Source organism: Cynara cardunculus (assembly GCF_001531365.2).
Source record: "Cynara cardunculus var. scolymus isolate 2C chromosome LG 7, CcrdV1, whole genome shotgun sequence".
NCBI lineage: Eukaryota > Viridiplantae > Streptophyta > Magnoliopsida > Asterales > Asteraceae > Cynara > Cynara cardunculus.
In genome coordinates this window covers 2,506,294-2,522,510 of record NC_037534.1, presented here as the reverse complement: position 1 = coordinate 2,522,510, position 16,217 = coordinate 2,506,294, and the positions used below count along the sequence as shown (strand labels likewise).

General features: G+C 32.0%; 2 protein-coding genes across 2 annotated transcripts; both read right to left on the bottom strand.

Annotated features, from left to right (window-relative positions):
• Positions 1–1,031: 1,031 nt before the first annotated feature.
• Positions 1,032–2,500, bottom strand: LOC112515822 (protein SPIRAL1-like 3). The gene is made up of 3 exons (XM_025122759.1): positions 2,369–2,500; positions 1,436–1,729; positions 1,032–1,335 (listed from the first exon to the last, which is right to left on the bottom strand). Exons 2-3 carry the CDS (start codon positions 1,724–1,726, stop codon positions 1,255–1,257), a joined length of 372 nt encoding a protein of 123 aa, XP_024978527.1. The 5' UTR covers positions 1,727–1,729; positions 2,369–2,500; the 3' UTR covers positions 1,032–1,254.
• A 2,181-nt stretch (positions 2,501–4,681) lies between these two features.
• On the bottom strand, positions 4,682–12,025 carry LOC112515498 (putative methylesterase 11, chloroplastic). The gene is made up of 5 exons (XM_025122357.1): positions 11,543–12,025; positions 10,434–10,670; positions 9,046–9,189; positions 8,155–8,286; positions 4,682–5,945 (listed from the first exon to the last, which is right to left on the bottom strand). Exons 1-5 carry the CDS (start codon positions 11,906–11,908, stop codon positions 5,673–5,675), a joined length of 1,152 nt encoding a protein of 383 aa, XP_024978125.1. The 5' UTR covers positions 11,909–12,025; the 3' UTR covers positions 4,682–5,672.
• Between the last annotated feature and the right edge of the window lie 4,192 nt (positions 12,026–16,217).

The window sequence follows — 16,217 nt, the reverse complement described above, 5'->3', positions numbered from 1 at the left end:
GAGTAATATAAAGATGGAGAATAAATTTAAAGCATATGAATATGAAGATGGTGATGGCGTGATGATCTAATATACATATTAATAAGGACTTAAAAATCATATTAAATCCAAGAAATAGAAATGTATCAAATGCATCAGTTTGGGTTGGGTTCAAATAAACCTAACCCAATTCCAACCAAATACCTACGGTTTTAAAATTTTACACCTTGATTAGGTTGAGATGGGTTGGGTTGGTCGGATTCTTGTGCACCCTGTTCATAATGGTATCATGTTTCGGGATACCCTCCCAGTATATCAAAATTGGTTTCAAGGTAGTATACTTGAACAACAGTCGAGAGTTTGAGTTTAAAAGAAGTAATGGGGAGGAGTTAAATTCCTTTAGATTGTGTTTGTCGAGACGGGACGAGGTGAGACAAGACAAAACTCATTGTTTCATATTTGGTACACACATGAAATAGGACAAAAACTATTGTAGCACCAAAATAGTGTACAAATTGTGTACTTGAGTACTTGACCCATAATTGGTCTTTGTTCACTGTTTTGATTAAACTAGTGTATAAATTTAAATCAAACATTAAAACTATTAAAAACAAGAGAGATAATTGTATCGTAAGTAGAGGCCGACAAAAAAAATCAAGTGTTGACATCATTTGACTGTAAAAAAGGAAGCCATGGATATTTTTAGAAAATCATTATTGGTTTGTTGGTAATTTTGTTGGTGAGGTTTTTAATCTTTTATTCCATTTTTTTCAGAAATAAAATAAACCAGAAAGTAAAAGTTAAAAAAGTAAGAAAATGGTACAAATGGGATTCAAACCTTGTGCGTGGAAGGGGGGAAAAGACATGTAAACCAACTCTACCAAGATAAAAACTTGTGTTAATATAGTAGTTTCAAGAAATATACGGTTATACCCAACAAAATAATATGGTGACGGTGGAACGAAATGGGTTGTGCCACAGTATGCACCATTGTGGATCCGCCCATGATCGTAATGCGACCAGGGAGGCAATGCTGGTTCTAGAGTTTATTCTTTGAAGTTCTGTTAAGCAATAATTATTTATAAACACTGCTTCAAATGTGCAGCAATTCTTGCATAGAGATCATTGGTATACTAGCTTGCAAGTTACAAGGCATGAAAAGGTACATGATTTTGACAGCAAATAAACTGTAATTCGGATTCGATAGCATCTTTAACTAGTTGTGGACAAGCGATCGAGTAGGGGTCGTACCTCACATGCACAAAAGCAAGGCCATCATTTCTTCTCATCGCTAAAGAGGTAACCAAGGGAAGAACTGCCACCAGGAGCAGCATGGACCTTGGTTGAAGGCCGATTCTGAAACAGATCATACACAAACATAACTGAGATCAGAGAATCAGATAGATAGAGGGTTTTTCGGAGATTAAAATAATTTGAAAATTGTAAATGATCATACTGTGATGAAATTGCCACAGTTCTGTCCATCTGCCCTGTGGTAATTGTTTGTTGTGCTATCATGATCTGGATTCTGGTTGATTTTATTAACAGATTCAGAAGGAGGCTTTTCAGAAGGCTGATCGGTTTCAGTGCTGTTATTATTATCAGAAGGTTCTGTCTTAGAAGGCTCAGTGGTTGCATCATCGCTTGGGTTTTCAGGCGGTGGTGGAGCGTTGCCATCACCTTCTCCGTTCCCGAACAAGTAGCCTAAAGAACTCTGGCCACCGCCACAGCTTTCACCTCGGCCCATTCTCTGATATCCCTCGCATCATTTTCAAATTGTACAAATGAATATAACACATCAGTAGGAAGTATTTAGTCGTAAAGTACATGTATTTAATCCAATTCTAAGTTCCAATTCGATGTCAACTATGTGTTTTGAGATTTTATTTCAATTCCATTCGTCATTTCCTTGATAGATCAAAGGAATCGATCCACTAGTCAGCATCTAGACTATGATCTCTTCGTCAAAATTAGAAAAAATTTGACGAAATTAACTAAAACGAAGAAATTAGACAGATCAAATAGTAGATCTAAATTTTAATGCAGTCCTACATCGATTTAGAGTACAACTGTTCATCACAAAGACAAAATCTCAAAAACATAAATGATATGAAGAAATTAAACAGCAGATTACAAGCATTCATCTAGATGAACAGCGAAATCTGGAAAAAGCATATGCTATAAAGAAATTCAGACAGCAGATTCCGCAAAAACAACAAAATCGGAAAAAGTATATAATATGACGAAATTAAACAGATAAACGTATGGATCTAAGACGAATGCTTTCTACGTCAATTGAGATCACAGATCATCCTCTGGATAAACAACAAAATCTGGAAAAAAATAATTGAAGAAATTACGAACACCGAAGATAATTTAACATACATACCTTGAATTCGTGTAGATCGAATCAAACAAGTTGCGATTGCAGGAAGATGGAAGCAGTCGAGATTCAAGGAATTGGAGAAGGAAATGAATGAGTTTAAATGTGAGAATGGATGGGGAATTTGCTAAATTTACATGCGGTTGAATGAAATGGTAAGTTGTTTAGGATATTAATACCCTTCCATTTTGAATTTGAATTTAAAATTTCAACGGTCTCATATATATATAGCTACAAAATATTTAGTTCGCGTTTGTTTTTTTAACGGCGGCTAAAATCTGAAATCTTATTTATTTATGATTTATAAGAGGTGTTAAAGTTTGAAATCTAAATCAATAAGATTGTTTGTTTTTATAAATTGATAAACGTATGAATTTGTTTAATTTGTCTATTTTATCCATTAAAAAATTATAGTGTTAAATTTATAAATAAATTTATACAATTTCACATATTTATTCATCGTCGTTACGAATTTTACATCTAAATCATATAATTATTATTTTATTTAAACGAAAATATGTCATAAACGATATTTAATACATGTAAATCCTATTAAAATACATTAATTGTGAGACGTGAGGTTTGATTTGGTAATGACCGATTAAGAAGCTGATAAAAGTTTTTTTATAAAAAAAACAATCAAGGCCTTGTATTTATTTTCGCTGAAATCATTAAAAAAATCTCTAACAGATTCTTCAAAATAGAAAAAAAAAATATCATTTTTATAAATATCATACTGTAATTGATATGTACTGTAATTTCGTCACGAAAAGCCCTTGGTCTCACGAACACGACATTGCCGTGATGTAAATATAAACCTGTTTCTTACTAAACCCAGTAATATTTGAAAATCATTATATAACTTATTTAACTTCGAAGACTGTTATAAAAATCATTTAACTTCATCGCTATTACATCTTCTGATCAAAATAATCAATTTTTAAAATTTGATGGTTTTAGTGATATCTTCTTCAAGTTTCGTGACTCAGTTAACATTAAAGTGAAAAAATATCGTCTTCTTCTGTCATTAAAGTATCGTAGCTAGTGGATTCTATTAAAATATAAGTCAATCAATCTAACCAGATCTTTTTAATAAGACAAGTATATTTATCGACATTGCTATTTGAATCTCCTTTTTTTAATTAACCTGGATATCCAACCCGGAACCTGTTATGCGAGCTGACTAATTCCAGGACGACCACCTGCAAATGTAGCTCAGAGTCACCGTATTTGAACCTATGTGACCACAGTGGGATTTTTAATCCTCCTTGGATTTAAACCTGAGGCCTTTAGACAATTTTAACCTTTGGAGCCCAAGTTCAAACCAATCAGACACCACCCTTATGGTTTATTTGAATCTCTTTCTGGGTCAAAAACGAAGCATTTGATAGTATAAAAAAGAAAACCGAGTTCATGACAAAATTAGTAAAGAAGGGTTTAAACATCGAATGAAGGGGTTCATTTAAAATCGCCTTTATACTATTTATACTTGTAGGTCGACTAGATATAATATACCTTGTATTCAACACGATGGACCTACAAATATGACATCATGTCGGGCAAAAAGAAAACGATTTTGAGTTGTTAAAACTTGCTATCGAGCATTAACTGTATTAATTATTAAGAAACTGTTATCAACAGATACAAAAAAACATAAATGCTTACTAAAATAATGTCTTATTTTTTAAGATGTCGTTATTTTGTTAATAATACCCATGTTTTTTGCTATTAAAACTTGTACGTCTTCTCAGCCATTAAATGTGTCATTGATGGTACAAGTCATAAAGCTCGAGTTTCTTATATTTCTCTAGTTTTTTAGTGTTCCAAAATTTTATATTGGTTTTAGAGAAATAAGAGAGTGTTAAGAAGCTAATAAGACATGGTTTTTACCATTTTGTCCAATAAAAAGATAGTAATGAGTTGTTGGTAATCTTATCCGGTAAGTGTTAACTGGGTAAGGGTCTTTTCCCTCACTTATAACCGCTAAGATTCTTAGAAGCAATTTACTAAACACTTCCCAGGTAAGTGTTTACCAATATCAATGATCTTACCGATTGTGCATGGTATAGACCGAAAATCTTGCCCAGTAAGAGGCATAGCAAGGACCAAGAGTCTTACCCGGTAAGCGCTTACCAAATTTAAGAGGCATACCAACAATCTGTTTTGATTACAAAGAACGTTACCCGATAAGGTAAATGAGGGTGATGCTCTTGCCAACAAGCGTTCGGTCAACGACCTTTTAGTTTGTTATGCCTCTACATATTAAGATTCTCTGTAAGGTAACACTCACCCAATAAGCACTTATCCGCAAACATTTAGTAAACGACACCTAATGCGGTTGGATTCCAATTATGATTCAGCATTTACATGAAGATACATACTACCAGCTTTCTAAAATCTAAAACATCTGATTCATCATCTCTTTATTACATGATACCAAGAATGTAAACCTGTGAATATTACCTCCAAAACTGCTCATTTTTGTAGCAACTCCTTATCAGTCATTCAGATTTATTGGAAGGCGATGGGGCGCATCGAGCGTTCCTCTCCTTAAACTACGGTCCTTATTACTATGACTTTCAAAAAGAGTTGTCGTATCTCACTTCGTCGTATGGCGTATTAGCCTGTGTGCTTTATTACAGGTAGTCATTGCCCCCGTTCCTTTTACAATTCACGAAAGAAATCTGAATCGAACATGCAGCATGTACACAGCTGCTCAAAATCATGCTACCCGTTGAAGCCCCAAATTCACGAGACACGAACCATCAAATATATATATAGGAACCTCGATTTTCTCTCTCGGTAAAAGGACTCTGATACCATGTTAAAATGTATAAACCCCCTTTGAATACTTACCTATCCTACGAAATAACCATAGCGGATGCATCGGATGGACGTCAAGTGGTTGATATTATCCTCCGGGGACAGAAAAAAGAGCATTTCTCGAATTTGGGAAAAAAAGAAAAGAAAGAAATGGAAAGGGAAGAAAGTTCTTTTATTCGTATTTTTTATAGGATGCGGAATGAAGGGTATTTTTGTCATAAAAGTTAAAGAGAACACACGGGTTTTTTTATTTTCCATTTCTTTCCCTCCCTTTTTTCCTTTTCCTTAAAAAAGGTATTGAGAACACAGTTAGAGAGCAAAGAGGTTTCAACATATATAAATGAGAGAAAAATATTGTGTCTAGCCGATCTGGAACTCCCACACTACCTACCTACCAACTGTAAATATCTAAGATGAAAGTTCATTGAAGGGAGTATGTGCTGTTTCGCTTGACCATGTACGGGAAGGGTGATTTATGGAGCAAATTTTATGTGATTTTTGTGATTTCGACTAGTAACTTATGTAGGGCCTGAGGCTTTGAGAAGAAAGGGGAGTGATCGGAACCTTTGAGGCGGAAAACTTTTTCAGGCGGGCTTTCATTTATCATGCTCTCTTGTAGAGTGACGGGAATGGCGTTGTCATCTGGAGTTTCTATGTAGAACCGTCTGACCGACCCATAGTTTGAGTCGGAAATAGAGAGCTTCTCGAGAACAGGTGGAAATGGAATTGGTCTCATTGAGACGGAAGCTAACGCAACATCCTGCAACAAAGAAACGAATGTGGTATCATAAGACATGCCAAAAAGATTGACGATTCGAAGGATGAATCAACTGTGTTTTATCAGGCTTAGGGGATGTTTACTTACAACTTAATTTGAGAGGCTTATTGGCTCAGTTATACATGATTGTTTCTTTACGGCTTAATCATTAAACCATTACGCCAAAATGGCTATATGGAATAAGCCAAGACTCTTCACTTGTTTCTATCAAGCGGCCGTCGGCCAAAAACTAATTAATACCCTAAATACCCCAGAAATAATCCAATTGTCTATGTTTGCCTCCCTCCTCATCGGTCTTCCGTCCCTCATACAGACAACTAAACTCAAAGGGGCTTAATTGGAAGAAAAAAAAAAGTAATAATAACCCCTTGTTCACTAAAATAGCCTTCTACGGAGGGGTTTTAATCACCAATTAGCCAACTTCTTGGAAAATAGTAAAAATAGCCGCCTAAGGACTTTTTGAAGTACCACTTTTTCCGAAATTTTGTCAAAATCCAAAATGGTGTTCTAAGATTTGAAATTCCCATTTCAAACCTTTACATCAAAATACTTTTGTGGTTGGTTCTGAATTTTCTAAAATGAATCTTACTTCATTGGAAAAGTTTGCAGCACTCTGAAAAATAACACGTGAACTCGAATCCGTGTTAAGTTTTTGAAATTATGAAGGAGAAGCTCGAAAAGAGTTTGTGAGGTATCTTTTACAAGAATGATTGTGCTTGATGGTTTAGCTCTTTTTTTAGAACTATTTGGAGCATGTATTTGAACATGCTTTGGTAGTTTTGTGTCATATGTAGGATTGTTTAATGAAGGTGACATGTAAGTATTTTGAACATGTTTGATAAATTTTGGAACAATTTTAATGTCAATTTAGTAACGCCATTTGGTTTATGATTGTACATGGGTTGTGTATTTTATATTGTTTTACACATTAAAGTATTTTTAGTCTAAAAAATTAAAGTATTTTTAGTTTTAAGAAAATTAAAGTAATTAATAAGTACTTTATTAAAGCATTTTTAGTTTAAAAAGGTTAAATTTATCAAAAATAGTATTTTAGTCATTTACCAGAATTTCAATTTAATTCCAAAGCTACATTCTGTAAATCAAAACATATTCCAATTACATTAACGTATTTTTAGTTTAAAAAATTAAAGTATTTTTAGTTTTAAGAAAATTAAAGTAATTAATAATTACTTTATTAAAGCAATTTTAGTTTTAAAAAAGTTAAATTTAACAAAAAGAGTATTTTAGCCATTTACCAGAATTTCAATCTAATTCCAAAACTCCATTATGTAAATCAAACAGACATATTTCAATTCCTTTAATAGATTTCATTCCAATTATGTCAAGCAAACAATTGGTCAAACATGACAACATTCATAATTCATTCCAATTCTTTTAAAGTTAAATTTCTTTCACATATTTCATTGCATCCAAAAACATTTTACGAACCAAAAGTCACCTAAATGAATTGTTATCTTTTATATATTTTGATTAATTTATGTAATTTATTAAGTTATAATAAAATAAATACTTTTATAACAAAATATATCGTTAGAAAAATTTCGTCAAAACAAACAAAATGACACTAAAATAAAAAGTGTATATAATTTATAATTTTTATTATAATAGATTTTCTATATTATGGCATGCCCCCACCAACTGAATTCACATATTCTAGGAGGAAGGCTCAGGGTAAGAAAAATAAGGCTAGGACCACAGAGGTGGAAAAAATAAATCAGTAGCAACTTCGTTGGATTGCGTCACAGGGGATTCCTCACGAAAACGAACATAAAATATAATAAATAAAATTTAGAAAATAAAGAAAATATAAAGTGGGAACCATATTTGATGTTTTAGAACGAGTATTATGTTTATTTTGAGGTTATATTAGTAATATTTTCCGCCTTGTTCCATGGGGTGGGGGTGGAACACGCCCGTTCCATTATGCTCTTGTATGTTCCATATAAAATCCTCACTAATGTGGAGCAGTGATTCCTATTATGTTCTAACATGTTCAGTGTACCAAACGCACCCTAAGAGCATATATATTCCGTTAGATTTATCAGTATATGCACTAAACTATCCAAGGTTGCTCGTTTTAACTTGATACCATTGTGAACTAGTTTATGCATTGATATGAAGTCGATACTAGAAAGCTTGAAGTTGATAGAGGATCAACAGTGGGTCGTACCTTGGCGGGACTGTGATTGAATAATAGGTCCTTCAAGAGCATTTTGTCGAGATCTATTGCAGTTGGAGGCAAATTATTCCCATTTCCGTAGAGGAACTTTTGAGCTTGCCGCATGAGCTCGTTTGTATTTTCCTGCAACATAATTTATACTTTGTTAATAATATAATTTATACTCCCGGGACATCAATGTATTAGTTTGTTGGTTGTTCCAAAAAGAATTTAGGGCCTATTTGTTTACAGCTTAATGAGATGGGACTCACAACCTATTAGGTCAGCTATACTACATGAATGTTACGTAGTGTGTTAATGATATAGAAAGTGGCTTATTCAATAAGCTTTAAGGGGAAGCTTTATGCAGAAAGTCAAGTTTTTTCCAAACATGTCCCTCCCAATTAAAAAACACGCTCCTTCCATCAATGGAAAACCCCTCCCAAATAAAACTTCACTATTTATACAAAGAGATTAATCCACACAAAAAACTTTATCCATACAGGATTTAATGGAAAACCAACCAAACAACCCCTACTTAATAAAAACTAACATATAAGCTAGACGATGATGTTGAAAGATTAATTGGAAATATATAAGAGGCATAATTGGAAAGAAGTGGAAAAAAATCCATAGAGCTTATCGAAACGTTACTTCAAGTAGTTTTACAAAAAGTTAGCTTATAAACTGGCTTATGGCTGATCAAACGGACATTTTTCAATAAGCTCAAAGTTGCTCATGATCACTCAATAAGCTAAGTTTAACCTTTTTATTATGGAACATACTTGTAAGGCTTCCAACTTAAATTTAAGCCAAGTTTCACATAGTTTCACACATCTTAATCCCCTATGGATTGGAAGATGGAGATAAAATGGTAGAATAATTATGGATCGAGGGCCAAACCTTTTGGGAGAACATATCGAGAGTACTTTGTCCAGTTTTCAACATAGAAGCAGCAATAAAGATAGCTTTCGCAATTTTAGATGGAAATAGCTCCATTGCATATGATATGCATGCACCGCCAAAGTCATGGCCTACCAAAATCACCTGCATGAATAGAGAACGGGAATGATTTTGAAGACGGAAAATATAATTGGAATGTGAATTGCAGATGCTAACTAGATTTCCTTGAGGCCTCCACCGAACCTATCAACTTATTGAGCTTAATGGGACTCATGGGACTCACAACTCATTCAATCAGTTATACATAACTGCTTGGAAGTGGCTTAATGGCATAGAAAGTGCCTTATTCAATAAGTTTGTAGGGGAAGATTTATGCAGAAAGCAAGTTTTTTTTTCCAAACATGCCTCTCCTAATTAGAAAAACACTCCTTCCATCTATGAAAAAACCATCTCAAACAAAAACTTTTCCAATCTATATAGACAACTTCATCCATACAGGACTTAATAAAAAACTAACCAAACAACCCGTGGTTATTTCCCATCTCCGATGGAACAAAGAAAATTTGCTCCAATATGGAAGCTAAATCTAACAAAAGTTGCATCTTCAACCGAGGGAAATTTTTGAATGCATCAAGTACCTTCAAATGGTCCTACATTCAGCTCATTTGCGGATCTATTTCTTGGAAATGGGTGATCCCAGGCTTCGTCGAGACTGATCCCATGGCAAGTCATGATTGTAGGCTTTGCCCATAGAGGCAAATCTCCCAGTGACCACAAGCGCATATGTGGATGGCAGGATTCGAACTCAATCATCCCCTTGTCTTTATCCATCACTCTAACCCCCCTTTGTGGTTAAATTTGCGGATCCATTTTGATGTTTTAAATAGCTAATCAGCCTAGTCTGAACTTCCTATCCCCAAAGAGAGCTACAATCATGGCTTATTTTCAATGCCTTCTTTACTTTTCAATCTCATAACTTCAAGAAAATATTTAGGCCCACATCTAAGCCAAGATGCCCATTGTACGATCTACTTTCACTTCATTCTCAAAAAAGCAGCAATATAAGGCTAAGTTGGGCAACACTACCTGACAAGCTAGTTGTTGGCCGAGCAAACTGATAACTAGTAGTGTTTGGTAAGAACTAGTTGATAAGCTAGAAGACAATATTGAAAGATTAATTGAAAACATATAAGGGGAATAATTAGAAAAAAGTGGAAAAAATCCCATGGGGCTTATTGAACGTTACTTCAAGTAGCGTTACAAAAAGTTAGCATAAACTAGCCTATAAGATAGTTTATGGCCGCTCAAACGGGTCTTTTTCAATAAGCTCAATATGGTTTCCAAACATGGCCTAAAAGACTGTAGACATGAATAGATAAGAAATCAACCTTCTCTCCATTTGCAAGCTTTTCAAGGAAATCCGTGAGTGGTGTCACGTACTGTGAAAGACTTTTGATGCTATTAGTGTCAAACAAATCAATTCCAGAACCAGTTAAATCAATCGCCGTAACTCTGAATTTACATTCTTCTAAAAGCGCAATCGTTTTGTACCAACACCAGGCTCCAAAACCACCTCCGTGGACGAGGACAATATGATTGGTCTCCAATTCATCAAGATTCACATCCTGGTGAACAGAAAGTAGGTCAGAGGTCCGGGAATACTTCAGTAAATAGTGTTTTAAGTTTTCAAATCTCGACATAAAAGCAACCAAATCATCACAAATATGTTACATGATTCGAAAACAAATTTCAGCATCACATATAGTTTACACACACTTTTTGCATATACATGTGCACTTGTGGCCAATGGGAGATTTACCACGGGGTTGTGGGCAAAGCGATTAGTCATAACTTGCCATGGGGTTAGTCTGGGCAAGGCCTGGGATCACCGATTTCAAGAAATTATCATTTCAATTCTGGTTTGCTGATCCTGGCTCCTATTTCCTGATGAAACCAGAAAAAACCCATCATGCCTTGCAGCACCACAAGGTTCTTGTCCTTCGTTAACCCTTTACTGGTTATTTAAGAGAGACCTTCTCATAGATTCTTTACAAGACAACCTTTGTTCCACTCGCCAAACCGATGTCGGATCTTATAGAGACGGTCTTTTGCGCTACCACAAATCTCATTGACACCAGATATATTGTTTGAAGACTATTATGAACAGAACGACTAAAACGTGAAAAGCATAGTAAGCTGTGCAGCGTCCCAATGTCAAAAATCACAAAAGCCGATTAACAGGTATTAGAAAACCACCACATATTCGCCCCAAAACCTCTGACCTATCCATACATTTATAAGATCAATCGAATAAATGAAGTAAAAAATTGATTAGCATCAGTGATCTGCATGTTTTGGCCATTGCATCAATTTTTGATAATTTTCCCTAAATTCCACAATAATGATCGAGCAATGATAATATCTATGAATTAAAATCAAACGAAGCATCATTTTCATATAATTGACTAAAACGCGTAATCAGAGACAACAACTATACCTGATTAAGGAGCTGTTGAGGAGGAACCAGGGGATCAGTAACCGATCGATGCCTAGTACTAGAGCTCCGAGGAAGACCTTGGAGGCGCTTAGAATTTGCAGCACCAGGAGGATGCCGGAGAGAAGTCGATCGATCAAAAGGCAAAACACCGCCATTTTGCTGCTGGTGTTGCTGAAAAAAGAGAGCGGCGGCGATTGCATGTTCACGAATAATAGCATCATCGAATTTCTCCTTCTTACCAGATGAAGATCGAAACCGAGACGATCGATGGCTTGAATTGCTGTTGATTGATGTAGTTGATTGATTCATTACACGTTTCGAGTGGTTTCTCCTTGGTGGCGATTTGGTTGACAAACAAATCCCCATTTTTTGATGCTTTTTTGAGTTCAGTGAATCAAGGAAGACGGAAAAAGGGTTAATTTATGAAGAAAAAGTGGTTCAACAATGGCGGAGAAAGAGAGAGGTGTGGGCTTCGCTGTGGAAGTTTGAGAGAAGGCGCAGTAGTAGCCTTTTGCTTGCAACTGCTAATTGATAGGTGATGCTTCTTTATTTTTATTTTATTTTATTTTTATATTTTATTTTTTTTATTTAATAATAATAAAAACTACAATATTTAATTTTGGCATCTTCAAAATCTTTACTTTAATTTGATTCGCATTTTCAAAATTAATATTTTAATGTTTCGTACGTTTATTTTTAGAAATTTTTATGTTTATTTTGTAACATTTTATATATTTTTTAATGTATTTAAATGTGAATATATTTGTGATTTAAATTTTAAAAAATTATTTCATTAAATATATCAAATTAAAAAGAATATAAATTTGTATTTTTTATAAAATTTCTTTGATTAAAATTTTAGGGGGTGTTTGGGATTGCTTATAAAAACAACTTATTGACTTATTTCGGTGTGACACCAATAAGCACTTTTAAGTGTTTGGATAAACAACTTATACCGGTGCCAAACCGATAATAAGAAGTTTTTTAAGAAGTTAAATCTTTATGACTTATAATAAATTGATAAGTGCTTTTGTAGAAAATAATAAGTTGTTTCAAATAAACAATTCCAAATACCCTCTTAATTATGTTTAGAAAGAATATAGAGTTTATCGGTTAGTTTTGTTTAATATATATTAAAAGGTTATCCGCACAATGTAGCGAGATATATCTCGATTTTAATGTTTTCTTTTATTTTTTTTATCTTTGTCGATATTATAATATGGGTTTATGTGGTTTTAAGTAACAGCAATGTTTTTTTTTAAATATAAATTTGAAGATATCATAAAAATGAAAAAGATATAAAAGTTCTTATTTTTTGTGTAATTTATTTAATTTAATTTTTTATTATAATTTAATTTAGGTTTAATGACGAAGTAATTTGTTTGTGGTTTAATAATATATTTTTTTATAAAGATTATAACTAAGTATTTTGTTAGAACTCAATAATTATTCTAATTATATTTTATATATATATTTAAAATGAGAACTTTATCTTGTATTTGATTATATTTATCTACAGTTAGTTATACGAATTCCAATATGGAGCTTAATATATTGTACTTATGTATAATTTACTTATAATCTTGAAATTTCAGTAATATACATCAATAAGCAGTACTTCATGTATAAAATATAGTTTTTAAGGGTTTTTGTCAAATGTTTTATAATATACAATAAATGCATATACACACACATATAGGGTTGGGTTCACGTGAGACAATGTTGTTTTCGTGAGATACGATTTTTACACTTGAAATTTCAAAAATAAAATGTTGTAAAGGTAAAAAAAAGTCGAATCTTCACAGCAAAAACATGGAGAAGGTTACCTTCACAGTGTTTTGCTATGAAGTTTCAAGTGTAAAAATCATGTCTCACGTGTCTCATTGAAAACATGCTTGTCTCACATTATGATTTGAATACTTACAAAAGATTATCAAAATTCATTTATTATAATCAACGTTTTATATCATGAAACATTTGATATATCTATTGAATCAGATATTCATTAGACTATATAAACAGTTGAGACCAGTTTGTATGGTTTGTATTAATGATTGAGTTTGTAGATAAAATCACCTCTATCGATACACGTATCAAATCAAAAATAATACATCCTCGTTTTTCATATAATTTGTTTAGTTAAAATATAAATTATATTTATAATAATTTAGCTTTGAAAAATAAGAAGTAATTCATTTTTAATTTAAAAAGTATTATATTTTGTAATATAATATTTTTTATTTATTTATATAATTTAAGTAAATGTCTTGTACCTAAAAAAAACCAATATGCACATAAAATTGAATATACCTAATTTCTGTAATTACAATAAGTATTTTGAAATCTAAGGTGATATAAAGTAGGTACAACAACATTTTTCTAATACACAAAATAATAAATTTATTGATTTTTTTTATTAAAAAAATTGATTTTCAAGTGATACTTCAATATCAATTTTCACTTTAGAGCATATAAATTGCATGAAAAAATAACGTACTTTAAATTGATTTTTATTTTGGATAACGTATTTTCAGAATTTTAATTTTTGTATCTAAGATGTAAAGTTTTAAACATTTAAGTATCCAGGTAACAGGTTGAAGACTAATTTTAAATTAAAAAAATTAATGTCACTAGTTACGTCAGCAAATAATACTGAGCTGAATACCACATCATTCGTCACATCAACATGATAACGGGTTAATGCTTCAACTAGTGATCCGGGTGCTCGAATGTTTAAAACTTTAAATATCATGTACCAAAATGAAAGTTTCGAAAGTACGTTACTCAAAATAGAAATCAAGTTAAGTTACGTTATTTTTTCATACAATTTTTTTTTAAACTTTTTTAGTTTTTTTTTTTATTTTTTAAAACCTTTTTTAGTTTTTATTTTTTATTTTTTGTCCGTTACTACAACGGAAATTTATTGCAATGATTTGGTTGGGAATTATTTTCCTCCTGAATAAATAATAAATATTATGTGTGTGGTTATATAGAATTTATGAATGGGTCCTTCAAATAAGATAATTGCAATTGAGGTTTTTATGGTATCATTTTTATAATGGATTTGGTCTTTCAGATCAACTTCGTTAAATCTGTGGTCGTTAAATCTTCATGTGCCTCTCGTTTGAGGGGCATTTTAGTCATTTTAGTTGTTTATTTAATAACTTTTTATTTGTACAGCTCAAAATGTCATTAGTACAGTTGTATAAAGCAAGTAATGATAAACTGACAAAAACCCAGATAAAATTTTAACCATCCCATTATGGTTTCATTTTTGTTTACATTCTCCAAAAATGAAACCATAGTTGTAATTATTTCGTTTGGAGGATGTAAACAAAAATTTATGTGTAACCACAAGGACTAAATTTGTAATTTATTGTTTCCTTTATTTGTTTGAAAGTTTGTTGGGATATTAAATATTTTAATATGTAATATTTTAAAATATAAAATATTGTCGAAGACAAAAGTGATTTTCTTTTAACTTTTTGACTTTTTATAAATATTTTTTTGTTAAATATGCATTAAATATTCATATTTTTAAATGTAATATATAAATAAATATTTTGTAACTACAATTAGTTTTTTTACTAAAACTAAATATAAATAGGAATGGGTTCAGATACGTCCGGAACCGGGTCCATCGTCCCGATACATGACAGTATTCCCGATTCCCTACTAAAATGGGATGGGGATGGAGACGATGAAGAGTATCGCACTCCTCATCCTCTCCTCCCCCCCCCTCCCACATACCCATTATATATACAAGGTTGAGTTCACGTAAGACAAGATGAATATAAGGATTGAAGTCGTCGACTCATTCCCAATGCCTGGATGTAAACCACTCGTTTTTTAATTTATTTTTTTACTGAAAATATTTAATATCCATTCATCCAAAAAGAATTTATCAATAATATTTAGCTTTATTTGTTTAATAATTTTTTCCTAGAATTAAGGAGAAGCTTTAAAAATATTTTTTTTAAATATTAATTTTATTTAATATTATTTCTTTAGATCGTAATTTATTGCTGGACAGCATTGGAATATGAGGAAATATAAACTATTCGGAATATATAAAACATTTTTATTTTGTTAAAACCCATCTTTTTTAAAATGGGTAAATTACATGAAAAAGTAACGTATTTTAACTTGATTCATATTTTAGATAATGTACTTTCAAAACTTTTATTTTGATATCTACGATGTAAAATTTTAAACATTTAAGTATCTGTGTACCGGTTGAAGACTAATTTTAGATTTAAAAAACACTAATTTTAGATTTAAAAAAAATCCAAGTCACTAACCACGTCATCAAATAATACTGAGTTAGATACCACATCATTCGCCACATCAACATGATAACCGGTTAATGCTTTAACCGGTTACCCGGGTTACTTGAATGTTTAAAACTTTACATTTTAGCTACCATAACGAAAGTTTTAACAATACGTTACCCAAAATAGGAATCAAATTAAAGTACGCTACTTTTTCATGCAATTTGTTTTATTAAAATACAATATGCCATCCATTGCCGTAATTTTTTAAGTATTCTTAAATGATATATAAAATTCCTTAATTATAAATACTTATATTATTAAATAAAAAAATTACTTCATTATTAAATGTAAATCAAATTATAACAAAAAGTTGAATTAAATTTTTTTTAAATAGTTAATTT